The 19,951-nt window shown below is 37.8% G+C and overlaps 2 protein-coding genes across 3 annotated transcripts in view; one reads left to right on the forward strand and one right to left on the reverse strand.

Annotated features, from left to right (window-relative positions):
- ART3 (ADP-ribosyltransferase 3 (inactive)) overlaps positions 1-19,951 on the reverse strand; it is a 141,365-nt gene that overhangs the window by 109,508 nt on the left and 11,906 nt on the right. The gene's annotated exons all lie outside the window — the stretch shown is intronic.
- CXCL10 (C-X-C motif chemokine ligand 10) lies at positions 9,501-11,763 on the forward strand. Its single transcript, XM_019467220.2, has 4 exons — positions 9,501-9,635; positions 10,137-10,263; positions 10,482-10,571; positions 11,023-11,763. The coding sequence occupies exons 1-4, from the start codon at positions 9,575-9,577 to the stop codon at positions 11,039-11,041; spliced, it is 297 nt and encodes a 98-aa protein (XP_019322765.1). The 5' UTR covers positions 9,501-9,574; the 3' UTR covers positions 11,042-11,763.

A 19,951-nucleotide genomic window follows, 5' to 3' on the forward strand; every position in this document is an offset into this window, starting at 1 on the left:
CCTGTATTTTGAACAGCATTTCATCTTGGATCCCATTGCCAATCACTTGCAAAGAACATAATCAGACTGTTCTATCAGTTGGGTACTGAACTTCCACTGTTAGGCCCAACATGTTACATTATACGGGTATCATCTGCCTCCTACTGATGTTGTCTGCTATGAATAATCTGCCAAGTGCTACTGAATACTAAGAAACCAGTTTTTGCCCCTATTTGCCAACTTAAAATTATGCTAAGTTGTTATTACTGCTACTAATTGAATACCTTTTTTCCCCTTTGCTTTGCATTTGACAATGTCTTAGAGCTGTATCAATGTCAAGTCAACCTGTTTCCATCCTGTTCTCCCACCAAGGTCTCTCTACTCATGAACCCTTTTAAAAGTTTTCTTCAAAAAGGAAATCCTTTGGTTTTTTGAAATAACCTTATTACAGTTATTAATCATTTTCCTATGCCAGTCTAGATGTTGTCTTATAATGTTTCATTCAGGGACTTTCCTGTAATACACAAAAACTGTTTACTAACACTAACAAAAATCAGACTCTGTTTACTAACAGTAATCAGATAGCCAAATGAGTAATGTTTTCTGTCAAAATAGTTACATGTTGGAGACTATTCACTTATTCTAATGATGTTACAATTGTCCAAAACATGTCTGGAGTTAATTTTTTTTTTAACATTATTTTTGAGAAGACAGACAGAGAGACAGAGCATAAGTGGGGAGGGGCAGAGAAAGAGAGGGAGACACAGAATCTGAAGCAGGCTCCCGGCTCTGAGTTCTCAGCACAGAGACGGGGCTCAAACCCACCGACCACGAGATCATAACCGAGCCAAAGTCAGATGCTTACTCCGTATCTGGAATTCTTTAAAACTTGCCAGTTCCATACCTTTGACCTTGTCCAAGAAGAGCAAACCTATTACTTACAGTATTTGATAAAAAGACAATGCTTGGCTGAACTATTTCCAAAAACTGGATTTAACTACAAAGGATGAAAAATTGCTATTACTTAAGAATTTTTAAAATTTTCTTACTCTCAGGGGAGCAGGCAAGATGGTGGAACAGCATGGAAGTTTTTTGTGTGTCTTGCGTCCATGATATACAGCCGGACCAACACACCTAGAAAACTGATTGGAGGATTAACACAACCTGAACCACAGAATTCAGCAGGTACACGGCACAAAGAGGTGAATTTGGGGAGCAAGAAGCTGAAGAGGGTAGGGAGCTGCTTCTGTGGGCAGAGAGAGGATGGAGACTGGGGAGGGGATGAGAATATGGTAAAAGCACCTCCCCCCAAAAGCAGCTGGAGAGAAAGTGGAAAATTGGAAACAGCTGCAGGGACTAAACTAAAAAGGGAGAAAGGAGAGGGTTTAAATGCCATTAAGACTGTAAACAAGGGGAGCGCGAAGTCTGCAACCCTGCAGCTCGATACCTGTCGGTGCTCTGGTGGGAAGGGCAAATCCCCAGGAACAGAGTGGGGGCCGGGAGGTTCTCCGGCCACATGGGGAAAAGCAGCTCCACTGCTGGAAGGACATTTGGTGGAAACTGTTGAAGCCACCTGGTCCCAGCAGACCCCAGAAAACGGCCACATTCACTGGTACTGGAACAAGGTCGTTAAGAGTGAAGCCTGGTGCCAGATGTGTGTTGTAATTTTCCATAATCCCTGAAACGCTGCTGCTACACTATCTCGCGAACTTTTTCTGGGGCGGCTGGCGTCTGGCCACAGTCTGGGGCACCAGCAGCAGCAGGGTCCAGCAAGCGTTCCTGGGAGCAGCTAACATTCGGCCATTGCTCATTTGGCCACTGGTTGATGAGACCCTCCTGCAGAGGGGCGGAACAGGTCAAAGCTGCAGTCCTTCACAAGGGGCCAGGGAAAACAGCCACATCTGAGACAAAACTCGGGAGAGAGGTACTGCCTGGGGCCTGGTCATGGAGAGTGAAAACGTGGGGAGTGGACAAAAGCTGAAGACAGAAGACGGGTGCGCGATTGCTGATCTGGGAGAACAGACTGGGTAGCTGGGTGGCACCATTTTCACCACTCCCGCGCATACACTCCTACAAGCGCAGCAACAATACACCCCAGGAGGCTAGCAGCGCCATCTAGTGGAAAGCAGAGCCATTACACCGAGCCCTGCCCAACTGGGCCAACTTGGCTCTTCAGGAACACAAGTCTCACCGCCAGCTTCCTTTATGGACTATAAAGCACTACATCAACTGACTTCTAGAGGAAAACGAAGTAATTTCAGTCCTACTTCAATCTGTTAGCAAGTCTATTCAATTTTTTTTCTTTTTTTTTCTCTTCTACACTTTTCTTTTTCTTGAATACACAAAGAGAAAAAATTCATTTTTATTTTCAATTATTAAAAATATTTTTCGGGGCGCCGGGGTGGCGCAGTCGGTTAAGCGTCCGACTTCAGCCAGGTTACGATCTCGCGGTCCGTGAGTTCGAGCCCCGCGTCAGGCTCTGGGCTGATGGCTCGGAGCCTGGAGCCTGTTTCCGATTCTGTGTCTCCCTCTCTCTCTGCCCCTCCCCCGTTCATGCTCTGTCTCTCTCTGTCCCAAAAATAAATTAAAAAAAAAAAAAAAGTTGAAAAAAAAATTTTTTTATCACTATATTTTTTACTTTTCTGTAAATTTTTTCAAATTCTATTTTACTTCCATCATTTCACTTTAGTCTACGTCAGTGTATTCACCTTTTCAAATTTTCAAACAATTTCCTTTTTCTGCTTTTCGTTTCTTTTCTTTTTCTCGAATGCAGAAACAGAAAAGCTTAATTTTTACTTTCAATTTCTATTAAAAATATTTTTCTTTAATTTTTTCACTATATTTTTTGCTTTTATGTAAATTTTTTCAAATTCTATTTTACTTCCATCATTTTATTTTAGTCTACTACAGTGTATTCACTTTTTCAAATTTTCAAACGATTTCCTTTTTCTTTTCTTGACCCCCCTTTTTCTTCTCTGTCAAACCACTTACAAACACCCAGACCAAAACACACCTAAGATATAGCATCATTTATTCAATTTGTGTGTGTTTTTAATTTTTAAAATTTTTTTATTTCTATTTTTCTACCTCATTAATTCCTTTTCTCCCTTCAAAATGACAAAACAAAGGAATTCACCCCAAAAGAAAGAGCACAAAGAAACAACAGCCAGGGATTTAACCAACACAGATACACACAAGATGTCTGCACCAGAATTTAGAATCACGATAAGAATACCAGCTGGAGTCAAAAATAGATTAGAATCCCTTTTTGCAGAGATAAAAGAAGTAAAAAATGGCCAGAACGAAATTAAAAATGTTGTAACTGAGCTTCAATCACGCATGGATGCCGCGGCGGCAAGGATGGATGAGGCAGAACACAGAATTAGCAACACAGAGGACAAACTTATAGAGAATAATGAAGCAGAAAAAAAGAGGGAGATTAAGGCCAAAAGAGCACGATGTAAGAATTAGAGAAATCAGTGACTCATTAAAAAGGAACATCAGAATCATAGGGGTCCCAGAAGAGGAAAACTTTACTAACCTGGGGAAAGACACAGACATCAAAATCCAGGAAGCACAGAGGACCCCCATGAGATTCAACAAAACCAACCATCAGCAAGGCATATCATAGTCAAATTCACAAAATACTCAGGCAAGGAGAGAATCATGAAAGCAGCAAGGGACAAAAAGTCCCTAACCTAAAGGGAAGACAGATCAGGTTTGCAGCAGACCTATCCACAGAAACTTGGCAGGCCAGAAAGGAGTGGCAGGATATATTCAGTGTGCTGAATCAGAAAAATATGCAGCCAAGAATTCTTTATCCAGCAATGCTGTCATTCAAAATAGAAGGAGAGAGAAAAAGTTTCCCAGACAAAAATTAAAGGAGTTTGTGACCACTAAACCAGCCCTGCAATAAATTTTAAGGGGGACTGAGAGGAGAAAATATGGGGGGGGGGGAATATATATATATATATATATATATATATGTGTGTGTGTGTGTGTGTGTGTGTATATATACATATACATATATATATATATACACACACACACACATATATATACCTCAAAAGCAACAAAGATTAGAAAGGACCAGAGAACACCGCCAGAAACTCCAACTTTACAAGCATCATTATGGCAATAAATTCATATCTTTCAGTACTCACTCTAAATGTCAATGGGCTCAATGCTCCAATCAAAAGATATAAGGTAACAGAATGGGTAAGAAAACAAGATCCATCTATATGCTGTTTACAAGAGACCCACTTTAGACCTAAAGACACCTTCAGACTGAAAGTAAGGGAATGGAGAACCAACCATCTATCATGCTAATGGTCAACAAAAGAAAATCAGAGTAGCCATACTTATATCAGACAATCTAGACTTTAAAATAAAGACTGTATCAAGAGATGCAGAAGGGCATTATATCATAATCAAAGGGTCTATCCACCAAGAAGACCTAACAATTGTAAACATTTATGTGCCAAATGTGACAGCACCCAAATACATAAATCAATTAATCACAAACATAAAGAAACTCATCGATAGTAATACCATAATAGTAGAAGACTTCAACACCTCACTCACAGCAATGGACAGATCATCTAATCAAAAAATCAACAAGGAAACAATAGCATTGAATGACACACTGGACCAGATGGACTTAACAGATATATTCAGAACATTGCATCCTAAAGCAGCAGAATATACATTCTTCTCCAGTGAACATGGAACGTTCTCCAGAACACACCATATACTGGGACACAAATCAGCCCTAAGTAAATACAAAAAGATCAAGCTCATACTGTGCATATTTTCAGACCACAACACTATGAAACTCAAAATCAACCATAAGAAAAAATTTGGAAAGGTAACAAATACTTGGAGACTGAAGAACATCTTACTAAAGAAAGAATGGGCTAACCAAGAAGTTAAAGAGGAAATTAAAAAGTATATGGAAGTCAAAGAAAATGATAACACCACAACCCAAAACCTCTGGGACACAGCAAAGGCGGTCATAAGAGGAAAGTATACAGCAATCCAGGCCTTCCTAAAGAAGGAAGAAAGATCTCAGATACACAACCTAACCTTACACCTTATGGAGCTGGAAAAAGACCAGCAAATAAAACCCAAAACCAGCAGAAGACAGGAAATAATAAAAACTAGGGCAGAAATTAATGCTATTGAAACAACAACAACAACAACAACAACAACAAAAAAAAAAAAAAAAAACAAAAAAAACAGTAGAACAGATCAATGAAACCAGAAGCTGGTTCTTTGAAAGAATTAACAAAATTGATAAACCACTAGCCAGTTTGATCAAAAATAAAAAGGAAAGGACCCAAATAAATAAAATCATGAATGAAAGAGCACAAGCAACACAGCAGAAATGAAAACAATAAGAGAATATTATGAGCAATTATATGCCCAAAAAATGGGCAATCTGGAAGAAATGGACAAATTCCTAGAAACATATACACTACCAAAACTGAAACAGGAAGAAATAGAAAATTTGAACACACCCATAACCAGTAAGGAAATCGAATTAGTAATCAAAAATCTGCCAAAAAAACAAGAGTCCAGGGACACATGGCTTTCCGGGGAATTCTACCAAACATTTAAGGAAGAGTTAACACCTATTCTCTTGAAGCTGTTCCAAAATATAGAAATGGAAGGAAAACTTCCAAACTCTTTCTATGAAGCCAGCATTACCTTGATTCCAAAACCAGACAGAGACCCCACTAAAACGGAGAACTACAGACCAATTTCCCTGATTAACATGGATGTAAAAATCCTCAGTAAGATATTAGCCAACTGGCTCCAACAATACATTAAAAAAATTATTCACCACAACCAAGTGGGATTTATACCTGGGATGCAGGGCTGGTTCAATATCCACAAAACAATTAATGTGATTCATCACATCACTGAAAGAAAGGACAAGAACCATATGATCCTCTCAATAGATGCAGAGAAAGCATTTGACAAAATACAGCATCCTTTCTTGATAAAAACCCTCAAGAAAGTGGGAATAGAAGGAGCATACCTTGAGATCATAAAAGCCATATATAAACAACCCAATGCTAATATCAGCCTCAATGGAGAAAAACTGAGAGCTTTCCCCCTAAGGTCAGGAACAAGACAGGGATGTCCACTCTCACCACTGTTATTCAACATGGTATTGGAAGTCTTAGCCTCTGCAATCAGACAACACAAAGAAAGAAAAGGCATCCAAATTGGCCAGGAGGAGGTCAAACTTTCACTCTTCACAGATGACATGATACTCTATATGGAAAACCCAAAAGATTCCACCAAAAAAATGCTAGAATTGATTCATGAATTCAGCAAAGTTTCAGGATATAAAATCAACACACAGAAACTGGTTGCATTCCTATACACCAACAATGAAGCAACAGAAAGAGAAATCAAGGAATCGATTCCATTTAGAGTTGCACAAAAAACCATAAAATACCTAGGAATAAATCTAACCAAAGAGGTGAAAAATCTATACACTGAAAACTATAGAAACCTTAGGAAAGAAACTGAAGAAAACACAAAAAAATGGAAAAAGATTCCATGCTCCTGCATAAGAAGAACAAATATTGTTAAAATGTCAATACTACCCAAAGCAATCTACATATTCAATGCAATCCCTATCAAAATAACACCAGCATTCTTCACAGAGCTAGAACAATTAATCCTAAAATTTGTATGGAACCAGAAAAGACCCTGAATAGCCAAAGCAATCTTGAAAAAGAAAACCAAAGCAGGAGGCATCACAATCCTGGACTTCAAGCTATACTACAATGCTGCAATCATCAACACAGTATGGTGCTGGCACAAGAACAGACACTCAGATCAATGGAACAGCATAGAGAGTCCAGAAATGGACCCACAAACCTATGGCCAACTAATCTTTGACAAAGCAGGAAAGAAGATCCAATGGAATAAAGACAGTCTCTTCAGCAAGTGGTACTGGGAAAACTGGACAGCGACATGCAGAAGAATGAACCTGGACCACTTTCTTACACCATACACAAAAATAACTCAAAATGGATGAAAGACCTAAATGTAAGACAGGAAGCCATCAAAATCCTCAAGGAGAAAGCAAGCAAAAACCTCTTTGATCTTGGCTGCATCAACTTCCTACTCAACACGTTTCCGGAGGCAAGGGAAACAAAAGCAAAAATGAACTACTGGGACCTCATCAAAATAAAAAGCTTCTGCACAGTGAAGGAAACAATCAGCAAAACTAAAAGGCAACCGACAGAATGGGAGAAGATACTTGCAAATGACACATCAGATAAAGGGTTAGTATCCAAAATCTATAAAGAACTTATCAAACTCAACACCCAAAAAACAAACAATCCAGTGAAGAAATGGACAAAAGACATGAATAGACACTTCTCCAAAGAAGACATCCAGATGGCCAGCTGACACATGAAAAAATGCTCAAATCACTCATCATCAGGGAAATACAAATCAGAACCACAATGAGATACCACCTTACACCTGTCATAATGGCTAACATTAACAACTCAGGCAACAACAGATGTTGGCGAGGACTGGGAGAAAGAGGATCTCTTTTGCACTGTTAGTGGGAATGCAAGCTGGTGCAGCCGCTCTGGAAAACAGTATGGAGGTTCCTCAAAAAACTAAAAATAGAACTACACTCTGACTCAGCAATTGCACTACTAGGCATTTATCAATGGGATACAGGTGTGCTGGTTTGAAGGGACACATGCACCCCCATGTTTATAGCAGCACTATCAACAATAGCCAAAGTATGGAAAGAACCCAAATGTCCATCAATGGATGAATGGATAAAGAAGATGTGGTATATATATATATATACAATGGAGTATTACTCAGCAATCAAAAAGAATGAAATCTTGCCATTTGCAACTAGGTGGATGGAACTGGAGGGTATTATGATAAGTGAAATTAGTCAGAGAAAGAAAAAATCATATGACTTCACTCATATGAGGACTTTAAGAGACAAAACAGATGAACATAAGGGAAGGGAAACAAAAATATAAAAACAGGGAGGGAGACAAAACAGAAGAGACTCATAAATATGGAGAACAAACTGAGGGTTTACTGGAGGGGTTGTGGGAGGGGGGATGAGCTAAATGGGTAAGAGGCACTAAGGAATCTACTCCTGAAATCATTGCTGCACTATATGCTAACTAATTTGGATGTACATTTTAAGAAATAAAAAATAAAATTAAAAAAATAAAAAAATAAAAAATATTTAAAAAATTTTTTAAATTAAAAAAAATTTTTTCTTACCCTCTGAAAGTAATTACAGAAATGTAAGATAAATGCTGAGAAAAAGCATTATAGGTAGACTAAATAGATGACAACCTTTGTGTGACCTAACACCATTATCTCATCCCTAAGGTTCTTTTTCCATATACAAAATGAAAATAACTTTCCTATTTTTTTTTTTACAAGTTATTGTAAAAATAGGGGCACCTGGGTAGCTCAGTCAGTTAAGTGTCTGACTTCGGCTCAGGTCATGATCTTGCAGTTTGTGGGTTCGAGCCCCATGTTGGGCAATGTGCTGACTGCCCAGAGCCTGGAGCCTGCCTCAGATTCTGTGTCACTCTCTCTCTCTGCTCCTCCCCCACTCTCTGTCTGTCTCTCAAAGATAAATGAACATAAAAAAAAAAAAATTTTAGAAACAAGTTATTGTAGAAATTTAAAAAATGACATCTCTGAAACTCATGAAGTGAATATATCCATATTCATGCCTTACTGCTGCAAATTAAGATAGATTCAAGGGGTGCCTGGGTGGCTCAGTCGGTTAAGCGGCCGACTTCGGCTCAGGTCACGATCTCGCGGTCCGTGAGTTCGAGCCCCGCGTCAGGCTCTGGGCTGATGGCTCGGAGCCTGGAGCCTGTTTCCGATTCTGTGTCTCCCTCTCTCTCTGCCCCTCACCCGTTCATGCTCTGTCTCTCTCTGTCCCCCAAAAAAAAAATAAATTAAAAAGTTTCATTAGGGGCGCCTGGGTGGCTCAGTTGGTTAAGCGGCTAACTTCGGCTCAGGTCATGATCTCGCGGTCTGTGAGTTCGAGCCCCGCATCGGGCTCTGTGCTGACAGCTCAGAGCCTGGAGCCTGTTTCCTATTCTGTGTCTCCCTCTCTCTGACCCTCCCCCGTTCATGCTCTGTCTCTCTCTGTCTCAAAAATAAATAAACATTAAAGAAAAAAATTAAAAAAAAAAAATAAAAAGTTTCATTAAATTTTTTTTCATTAAAAATAACCACATATGCAATGAAGTTCTGTTTTTCAAGAAATAGTTCATGTTTTAGAAAGTGAAACCTAACTCACTCTTAGTGAAAAATGGGGGTGGAGGGAAATTCCATAACTCCGAGCCACAATAAATACTAATAATACCTTTGATTCTGCAACATGGGACTTCCCCAAGAAACAGGCATCAGGTTTTGCTTAGTCAACTAGAATGTTATCCAATCAGAGTTAGAGAGGGAAAGTGCCTTTACAAATAAATACTGCATCCCAGCCCCACGTTTTCTGAGACACTCAACTGCTTAGACATTCTGAGCCTACCACAGAGGAACCTCCAGTCACAGCACCATGAACCAACGAGCTGTTCTTATTTTCTGTCTTATCTTTCTGACTCTGAGTGGAACTCAAGGTAAGGAACATGAAAGGATATTTAATTTCTAAGGTCAGAAATAGGACTGCGTAGAAGTTCTATAATTACAGGAATAGCATATTTGCAAAAGTTTTACAGCCTGCCTATAAATGAAGACTAAATGAGCAGAGATTCTCTCTGGTCACAGGTCAGAAAGGCAAATGGAATAAAAGGATGGGGGAACAGAAGAGTAAGAGGATAGAGAAAATGTAAGGGAATGAGGACAGAGAGAATGAGACAGATACTTCTTAAGTAACTCAATTAACCATAGGAACTGGGCTCAGGGGTATAAGTTTACAATTCACAAGTTGCAATTCCATTCTTTCAGATAATCAACTAATCAATCATTCAGAGCTGTATTATAATAGGATCATTCCCTCTCAGATTACCTCAAATAACATGGGGATATAGGTTCTGCTAAGTAGTAGCCAATCCACACTAAACGACTAAAACGAAAACTGCACTAACCTCCCCTACTGTACTTGTCTTTTTTCCCCACAGGAATACCTCTCTCTAGAACACCACGCTGTACCTGTATCAAGATTAGTGAACTATCTGTAAATCTAAGGTCCTTAGAAAAACTTGAAGTGATTCCTGCAAGTCACTTTTGTCCACGTGTTGAAATCATGTGAGTAAATGCCTTCTGAAAGTCACTTCTCTAGTTGTAATCATATATTAAATATGTATGATCACAAAATCAATAAATGCTTTGTATGATTCTAAGACTTCTACATAGCAAAGGGAAACATCTAGAGTGAAACATAAACATCTGGCTTAAAAACTGTATATTACACCTGTTTTATTGGCCCAACATCATTCTAAATATTTTCCCTCTTACTTCTACAGTGCTACAATGAAAAAGAATGGGGAGAAAACATGCCTGAATCCAGAGTCTAAGACCATCAAGAATTTAGTGAAAGCAATTAGCAAGGAAAGGTAGGTTTGCTGTCATTTGCAGAATTGCTCTTTAAGAAATGTCAATTTGGGGAAGTCAGAAATATTTGCAGTGAGCTTTCCTGTGGGATCCCTTGGCTTAAAAGTGTGTTTACCACCATGCCTGCCACTACCTGTATTTATTTTTATACTGAGATTGCCATCGTCTGTGGTATCAAAAGTTAGCTACCTAACTAGAAGTGTCAATAGGTCATTTTAACCTTGAGGCAGAGCTAGAACTATCCAAGCAAAGCTACCAAATTTTCCCCAAGCCTCTCCTGTCCCTAAAAAAGCAGCTCTTGCAATCCACAATGACTATGTAGCATCAGGAAAGCTCACCACTTTGCCTGGGGACTTGCGAGTTACCTATGAACTCAGAATGTTCTAAGCAGAACCCAGGCTGAAGCCAGAGTTGAGCATATCACACTTTTACATCCCCTTTCTCTTCCTACAGGTCTAAAAGATCTCCTTGAACACAGAAGCATAATCACTGTACTGACAAAGATGGACCAGAAAGAGACTACCTCTGCCATCATTTCCCTACATACTTGTCAAGCCCTAATTGTCCCTGGATTGCAGTTCTCCTAAAAGGTGACCAACCACTGTCACCAAATAAGCTGCTACTACTCCTTGAGGGAGGTGGATGGTTCATCACCCTGAGCTGTTTAGTACGAACTCTGCTCTGGCACTGTAAGCTAAAGGTGCTACATTTTTAGTGAATGTACCAGGTCCTAGCCCTGCTACTAACACTTTCCTCACCTTTCATATCTTCTAAAGGTTATTAAAGATATTCCCACCTCTGGGTTTATCCAAGTTCTCAGAACTTAAGAAAAACAAATAGCCATAATACAATTTCTTTTTTTAAGAAAGATCTTTACTCCATGGGATTCTACTGCTATCCTCCCAAGGGGCCCATATTCTTCCAGTGGTTATATATACACAATTCCAAATACATAAAAGAACCTAAAAATGTCTGAAAATGTATGTGAAAATACTATTATTTAATGAAAACTGCACAAAGTTGAGTTCTCAGACGTACATATGTCTTATATTGTTTTCAGTGTGTATGGAATAACTTGTGTAATGAAGTACTACACATGAATGAATAAAAAATTTTAAGTCTAGATATATACTATGCATGTTATGTAAGGCATACCCTGGATGTTTTTCAAAATAAAAATGCTGTACTCCTTTAGCAGTAATTTTTTTGAGAGAGTATGTGTGCAAGTGAGTGAGGGGCAGAGAAAGTGAGAGAATCCCAAGAGGGGCAGAGGGAGGGGGTGCAGGGGAGGGAGGGAGGTGAGGAAGAGGGGCACAAGCTCATGAACCATGAGATCATGACCTGAACCAAAGTCAGATGCTTAACGACTGAGCCACCCAGACACCCTCCCTCGGCAACATTAAGAATGATTATACAATTGTTAACAAATCAAAAAGGTATTAAAATAATAACTAATATATATTTCATAAAAGAATCTCACAGTAGAAGACAAATGACTTTGAGAATTACCATATTCCTTCCAACTGCAGTCTGCTGAAAGACCCATCATACAAGATTCCTTCAGGACTGATGTGGCATAACAGACTTTGCCTGAGCTTCAGACCCTTATAGGGAGAGATCTATGTGATATCTCCACCTGAATATCCTACAGAAATATCAAACTCTAAAATATCTCAAATTTTCTTCTTCCCCAGATCTAGTTCTCTGCCTTTTTTAAATGTCCTAGTTTAACAGCAATATCATCCACTCAGTTCCCCGAACCAGAAACCTGGAAGTAATTCTACATTCCTCTCTCACCTCCCACATCCAATTAATCACTAAGGAGGTATTTACAATGCATTTAGTCAGCAAATTAATTGTATCTAGAATATATAAAAAGAAAAATAGGAAAAGATAGATAACTAAGCGAAAAATGGGAAATAGAAATGAATAGGAATGTCACAGGAAAAAAAAATGCACAAGTCCTCAACATATAAAATTGTTCTGCATCATTAGTAATCAGGGACATCCACATTCAAATCATTTTGGGATACCATTTGACACCACAAGACTGGCAAAATTCTTTAAGTTGGATAAATACCAAGAGACAGGAAGAGTAGAGCAATGAGGAATGCCCCTCTACTGCTGGTGAGAGAGGAAAGAGCTACCGTAACTGGTTCGAAAACCAGGTTGGGGGGCGCCTGGGTGGCTCAGTTGGTTAAGGGTCCAGCTTCTGCTCAGGTCACGATCTCACGGTTTGTGAGTTCAAGCCCAGAGCCTGGATTCTGCTTCGGATTCTGTGTCTCCCTCTCTCTCTGCCCTTCCCTCTGTTCACACTCTCTCTCAAAACTGAATAAACGTTAAAAAAAAAAAAAAAAGAAAGAAAACCAGGTTGGTATTATCTTGTAAAATTTAACGTGTGCACTCTATGTCCTAGCAATTCTGCTACTATGCATACACCACGGATAAATTCTTGTATATTACATATATTAAAGAATGTTACAGCAGCATTGTTTATAATAGCAAACTCTGGACACAATCCAAATGTCCATAAATAGAATGGATAAGTAAATAAGGGTATACTAATTCAATGAAGTATTACACAACAGTAGAAATACACAAAATGGAACTATATACATCAACATGGGTGATCTCAAAAACAGTCTTGCACAAAAGAAGCATGTCACAGAATAGTACATACAGCATAGTTCTATTTACTATGAAATTCTAAAACACGCAAACTTAACACTGGATTTAGGAATGAAGACATATATGATGAACACACACACACAAAAGGAATGGTTTCCATAAAATTCGGGATGGTAACTACTTCAGAAAGTGAGAAAAGAATGCAATCAGGGAGGGGCACATAAGAGGCTTCTGAATTACAGTAAAGTTCTATTTTTTACCTAGGTAGTGAGTACGTGAAAATTTGTTCTTTAATCTGTACCTACACATTTTTTTTTAATTCATAAAGACCACAAACACATGGAGATTAAACAACATGCTACTCAATAATGAATGGGTCAACCAAGAAATCAAAGAAGAAATAAAAAAATACACAGAAACAAATGAAAATACAAACGTACAAAATCTTTGGGATGCAGCAAAAGTGGTCCAAAGAGGGAAGTGTATAGCAATACACACCTACATCAAGAATAAAAGTATCCGACAGCCTAACCTTACACCTGAAGAAACGAGGGGAAAAAAATAAAAAATACAGAGACCTGAGGGTTACTGGAGGGGAGGAAAGGGAGACGAGCACTGTATATTATATGTAAGTGATGAATCACTGGGTTCTACTCCTGAAACCAATACTTGCTGTATGTTAACTAACTTGAATTTAAATAAATTTTTTAAAAAGTGAAGCCTAAAGCCAGTAGAAGGAATAAAGTAAAAAAGATTAGAGCAGAAATAAATGATACAGAAACTTAAAAAACAGAACAGATCAATGAAACCAGGAGCTGGTTCTTTGAAAAAATTAACCTCTAACCTCTATTAAAAAGAGAAAGGACCCAAATGCATCACAAATGAGAGAGAAAAAATAACAACCAACTCTACAGAAATACAATGATAAGAGATTATGAAAAACTGTATGCCAATATACTGAACAACCTATAAGAAATGGATAATTCCTAGAAATACATAAACTACCAACACTGAAACAGAAAAAAATAGAAAACTTGAACATACCAATTACCAACAAAGAAATTAAATCAGTAATTTTAAAACTCCCAACAAACAAAAGTCAAGGACCGGATGGCTTCACAAGCAAATTGTACCAAACATTTCAAGATGAATTAATACCTATTCTTCTCAAACTATTCCAAAAAATAGAAAAAAAGGAAAACTTCCAAATTCATTCTATGAAGCCAGCATTGCCCTGACACCAAAACCAGATAAAGACCTCACCAAAAAAGAGAACTACAGACCCATATGCCTGATGAACACAGATGCAAAAATTCTAAATAAAATACTAACAAACCAAATCAAGCACAGAAAAAAAAAAAAAAAAAAAAACTCAACACAATCAAGTGGGATTTATTTCCTGGTTGCAAAGATGGTTGAACATTTGCAAATCAACCACTCAACATGACACACCTCATTAAGAACAGATAAAAATTATATGATCATTTGGATCAATGCAGAAAAAGCATTTGACAAAGTACAACATCCATTCATGATAAAAACTCCCAACAAAGTAGGGTTAGAGGGAACATACCTCAACATAATAAAGGCCTTATATGAAAGACCCACAGCTAATATCATCCTCAATGGGGAAAAACCGAGAGGTCTCAGTTTTTCAGTAGGTTCCTCTACAATCAGGAACAAGACAGGGATGTCCACTCTCACCACTTTTATTCAACATCGTAATGTAAGTCTTAGCCACAGCAATCAGACAACAAAAAGAAACAAAAAGCATCCAAATTAGCAAGGAAGATGTCAAACTTCCACTATTTGCAGATGACATCATACTCTACACAGAAAACCAGAAAGACTACCAAAAAACTGCTAAAACCGATACACAAATTCAGTAAAGTCGCAGAAAAACAATCAACATACAGAAATTGGTTTCATTTCTGTGTGCCAATAATGAAGCAGCAGAAAGAGAAATGAAGGAATCCATCCCATTTACAACTATACCAAAACAATAAGATACCTAGGAACAAACCAAACCAAAGAGGTGAAAGACCTATACTCTGAAAACTGTAAAACACTGATGAAAAAAATCCAAGATGATACAAAGAAATGGAAAGACATTCCATACTCATGCATGGGAAGAAAAAATATTGTTAAAACGTCTATACTACTCAAAGCAATCTACACATTTAATACAATCCCCCTCAATATACCACCAGCGTTTTTCAGAGTTAGAAAAAACAATCCTAAAATTTACATGAAACGACAAAAGACCCCAAATAGCCAAACCAGTCTTGAAAAAGCAGAACAAAACTGGAGGCATCACAATTCCAGACTTCCAAGTTCTATTACAAAGCTGTAGTAATCAAACCAGTATAGTACTAGCACAAAAACAGACACATAAATCAATACAACAGAATGGAAAACCCAGAAATGAACCTAATTATATGGTCAATTAATCTTTGACAAAGCAAGAAAGAATATCAAATGGAAAAAAGTGTCTTCAACCAAATGGTGCTGGGAAAACTGGATAGCAACATGCTAAAGAATGAAACCACTTCCTCACACCAGACACAAAAAATAAAATCAAAAGTAATTAAAAACCTAAATGTAAGACATGAAACCATCAAAATCTTAAAGAAGAACACAGACAGTAACCTCTTTGACATCAGCCAAAGCAACTTCTTTCTAGATATGTCTCCTGAGGCAAGGGGAACAAAAGCAAAAATCAACTATTGGGACCTCATGAAACTAAAAAGCTTTTGCACAGCAAAGAAAACAATCAACAAAACTAAAAAGCAACCTACGGAATGGGAGAAGATATTTGCAAATGATATATCTGATAAAGGGTTAATTAACATCTAAAATATGTAAAAAAAAAAAACTTATGCAACTTAATACACAAAAAAGCAAAAAATCCAATTGAAAAATAAGCAGAAGACATGAATACATTTTTCCAAATAAGACATACAGATGACAAACAGACATGAAAAGATGCTCAACATCACTGATCATCAGGGAAATACAAATCAGGATGTCGGTGAGGATGTGGAAAAAGGGAACCCTCTTGCACGGTTGATGGGAATGCAAACTGGTGCATCCACTCTGGAAAGCAGTATGGAGATTCCTCAAAAAGTTAAAAACAGATACCCTAGGATCCAGGAATTGCAATACTAGGTATTTACCCAAAGAATACAAAAAAATTAAAAGGGATATATGCACCCCGACGTTTATAACTGCATTATCAACAATAGCCAAATTATGGAAAGCCCAAGGATCCAATGACAGATGAATGGATAAAGAAAATGTGATGTAAGTATATACACACGACTATTATTCAGCCACAAAAAATACTGAAATATAGCTATTTGCAACGACATGGACGAAGCTAGAGAATATTATTCTAAGTGAAGTAAGTCAGAGAAAGACAAACACCACATGATTTCACTCATATATGGAATTGAAGAAACAAAGGAGCACGGGGAAAAAGGCAAACCAAGAAACAGACTCTTAACTATAGAGAACAAACTGATGATTACCAGAGGGGAGGTGGGTAGAGGGATGGGTTAAATAGGTGATGGGGAGTAAGGAGTGCACTTGTGATGAGCACCACGTGTTGTATGGAAGCGCTGAATTACTATACTGTACACCTGAAACTAATATTACACTTTGTTAGCTAACTGGAATTTAAACAAAAACTTATATAGGGGTGCCTGAGTAGCTCAGTCAGTTAAGCATCTGACTCTTGATATGGGCTCCGTTTACCGGATCAAGGCCCACTTAGGCCTCTGTGCTGACAGCAAGGAACCTGCTTGGGACTATCTCTCTGCCCCTCCCTCACTCTTGCATGCACACTTGCTCTCTCTCAAAATAACTTTATAAATATATCTTTTTAAAAATGCTATGTTTTACATTAAAAGAGCATAACAAACTAGCAAAGAAATGAAAAATTCCAGGATATAACCAATTGTGAGATATCTTCATGAATATCAAACAACTTTACATAGCAAAATAGAAGAATAAAGAGAGCTATCACTGGGGATGTAAACTATAGCATGGTGACTACAGTTTATAATACTGTACTGAGTATCCGAAAGCTGCTAAGAGAATACATCTTAAAATTTCTCATCACAAGACCCCCATGTTTATAGCAGCACTATCAACAATAGCCAAAATATGGAAAGAACCCAAATGTCCATAGATGGATGAATGGATAAAGAAAATGTGGTGTATACACACACACACACACACACACACACACACACACACACACACACAATGGAGTATTACTCAGCAAGCAAAAAGAATGAAATCTTGCCATTTGCAACTACGTGGATGGAACTGGAGGGTATTATGCTAAGTGAAATTAGAGAAAGACAAAAATCATAGGACTTCACTCATATGAGGACTTTAAGAAATAAAACAGATGAACATAAGGGAAGGGAAACAAAAATAATATAAAAACAGGGAGGAGGACAAAACAAAAAAGACTCATAAATATGGAGAACAAACTGAGGGTTGCTGGAGGAGTTGTGGGAAGGGGGGGTGGGCTAAACGGTTAAGGGGCATTAAGTAATCTACTGAAATCATTGCTTCACTATATACTAATTTGGATGTAAATATTAAAAAACAAAAAATAAAGTTAAATCAAATAAAAATTAATTCTCATCAAAAGAAAAATATTCTTACTACAATGACTTATTGTGGGAAATCATTTCACAACATAAACAAACATCAAATCATGTTATACACTTGAAACCAACATAATGTTATTTGTCAACTATACGTCAATGGGAGAAACTTAGAAAAAAAAACCCTAATGTAATACCAAAAAGACAGAGAGAGAATAGGTAAAAGGAAAAAAGTGAATTCTAGCGCAAAGAATGTGATCAAAGACATAGGGGTGAGATAGCACAGTGTTTTCAACCTGGAATAATGTAAATATAAAACTAGAGATATGAATATTGTAGAAAATGATGGAGAGGGGCGCCTGGGTGGCTCAGTCGGTTGAGAGACCGACTTCGGCTCAGGTCACGATCTCATGGTTTGTGAGTTCGAGCCCCGCGTCGGGCTCTGTGCTGACAGCTCAGAGCCTGGAGCCTGCTTCTGATTCTGTGTCTCCCTCTCTCTCTGCCCCTCCCTCACTCATGCTCTGTCTCTCCCTGTCTCAGAAATAAATAAACATTAAAAAAAAAAAATTAAAAAAAAAAAAGAAAATGATGGAGAGACAGATAAGAATTACATTATGAGAGCCTTTATTTGCTAGGTATGCCATCACCATCAATGTATATTTATAAGCTGTATGCATGTTATAAAATATACACAAAAAATAACAGATTGTTAGACCAAACTCCCAAAATACTAAAGATCTAACACAATGAAAGTTTATTTTTTGCTCAAAGTTCCATGTAGCTTGGCAATGCCTCTATGTTGACTCAATAATACAGTCCCCCCTGTCTCAACTGCACACTGTCATGACAGAAAAGACAAAGGGAGAAGTGGCATACTGGCTCTTAAATGCTACAGCCCACATTACCTTGTCCTGAACAAGGTCTTGCCTTCCCTAATCTAAATGAGGGATAGAAACTGGAAGGGGAAGTGCACTTGTCTCTGCATTAAGTAGGTAATTTCTTAGATAAGTTTTTTTTTTTTTTAATTGTAAGACAAAAACCAAGGCTCATGCAGAAATCCAGCTCAGAAAAAGTCTAAACAGATTTTAAGTCTATTTTCTGAAATAAATTAGATCAGGGGTGAAGAAGAATTCCTTTTCTGGGTAGAAAGTTCACCAATGTCCGAAGTAAATAAAATTTGAGGTACACAGAGAACAAATGAACCCATCTACTGTAGTATGGTCATGTTATAAATCCGAGGGAGAGAAATCTCCTTTTTCTAGGAAAATACATGGCCCACAATGATCTATATATTGCAACATGATCTAAGAATACTGGCCTTAAGGAAAAGGGGAAAGTGATTGTAATTGTGTCTCTTAATTTTCTTTGTCATAGTCTACTTAGTTAATTCACTGTTCATATTTAGAATTTGATAACACCATTCTTGCTTCATTCAGGGGCAGGTCAAGAACCTCACTAAAGCAGTAAGAATATGACAATGATTACTCTGGTGATTCGCACAAGTCATTAAAGTCTTCCTGCACCTGTTTTCTCATTTATATAGGTAGAAACAGAAATCCTCCAGGGGCACCTGGGTGACTCAGTTGGTGAAGCATCCAACTTTGGCTCAGGTGATGATCTCATGGCTTGTGAGTTCGACCCCCACAGCAGGCTCTGTGCTGACAGCTCAGAGCCTGGAGCCTGCTTCAGATTCAGTGTCTCCCTCTCTCTGCCCCTCCCCTTTTCTCTCTCTCTCTAAAACAAACATTAAAATTTTTTTAAATTAAAAAAAAAGGAATCCTCCAGAAATATTACTAAATGTCACTAAAATAAATTATTAATAGTTCAAATACTATTTACAGGTGATAGAATTATAGATGATTTTTATTTTTTACTTTTATTTTACAAGTTTTCTACAAGGAATATTTCTACCATTTCTAATCAGAGAGAAAAAAAATTAAGTGAAAACCAATTTTCAAAGACACTATATATATGCATGCTTATCTTAAAGGACTAGGATTTATGTTGTTAGTGACCTTCATGAAATGATGCATCTCTGGAAAAGATCTGAAATAAAAACAGTCTCCCAAAATGAGGTCTATGAGAGCAGAAACTACACCTAACTTGCCACTGTATGCATGTATGTATACACA

Source organism: Panthera pardus, unplaced genomic scaffold (genome assembly GCF_024362965.1).
Source record: "Panthera pardus isolate Hobbes unplaced genomic scaffold, ASM2436296v1 HiC_scaffold_13, whole genome shotgun sequence".
Lineage (NCBI taxonomy): Eukaryota > Metazoa > Chordata > Mammalia > Carnivora > Felidae > Panthera > Panthera pardus.

Bases quoted from the DNA above. Each gene is read 5' to 3' on its own strand.
- CXCL10 (XM_019467220.2), top strand. From the start codon at position 9,575: ATGAACCAACGAGCTGTTCTTATTTTCTGTCTTATCTTTCTGACTCTG. The intron at 9,636-10,136 runs GTAAGGAACATG...TTTTCCCCACAG, and splicing joins GACTCTGAGTGGAACTCAAG to GAATACCTCTCTCTAGAACA. The intron at 10,264-10,481 runs GTGAGTAAATGC...TTACTTCTACAG, and splicing joins TGTCCACGTGTTGAAATCAT to TGCTACAATGAAAAAGAATG.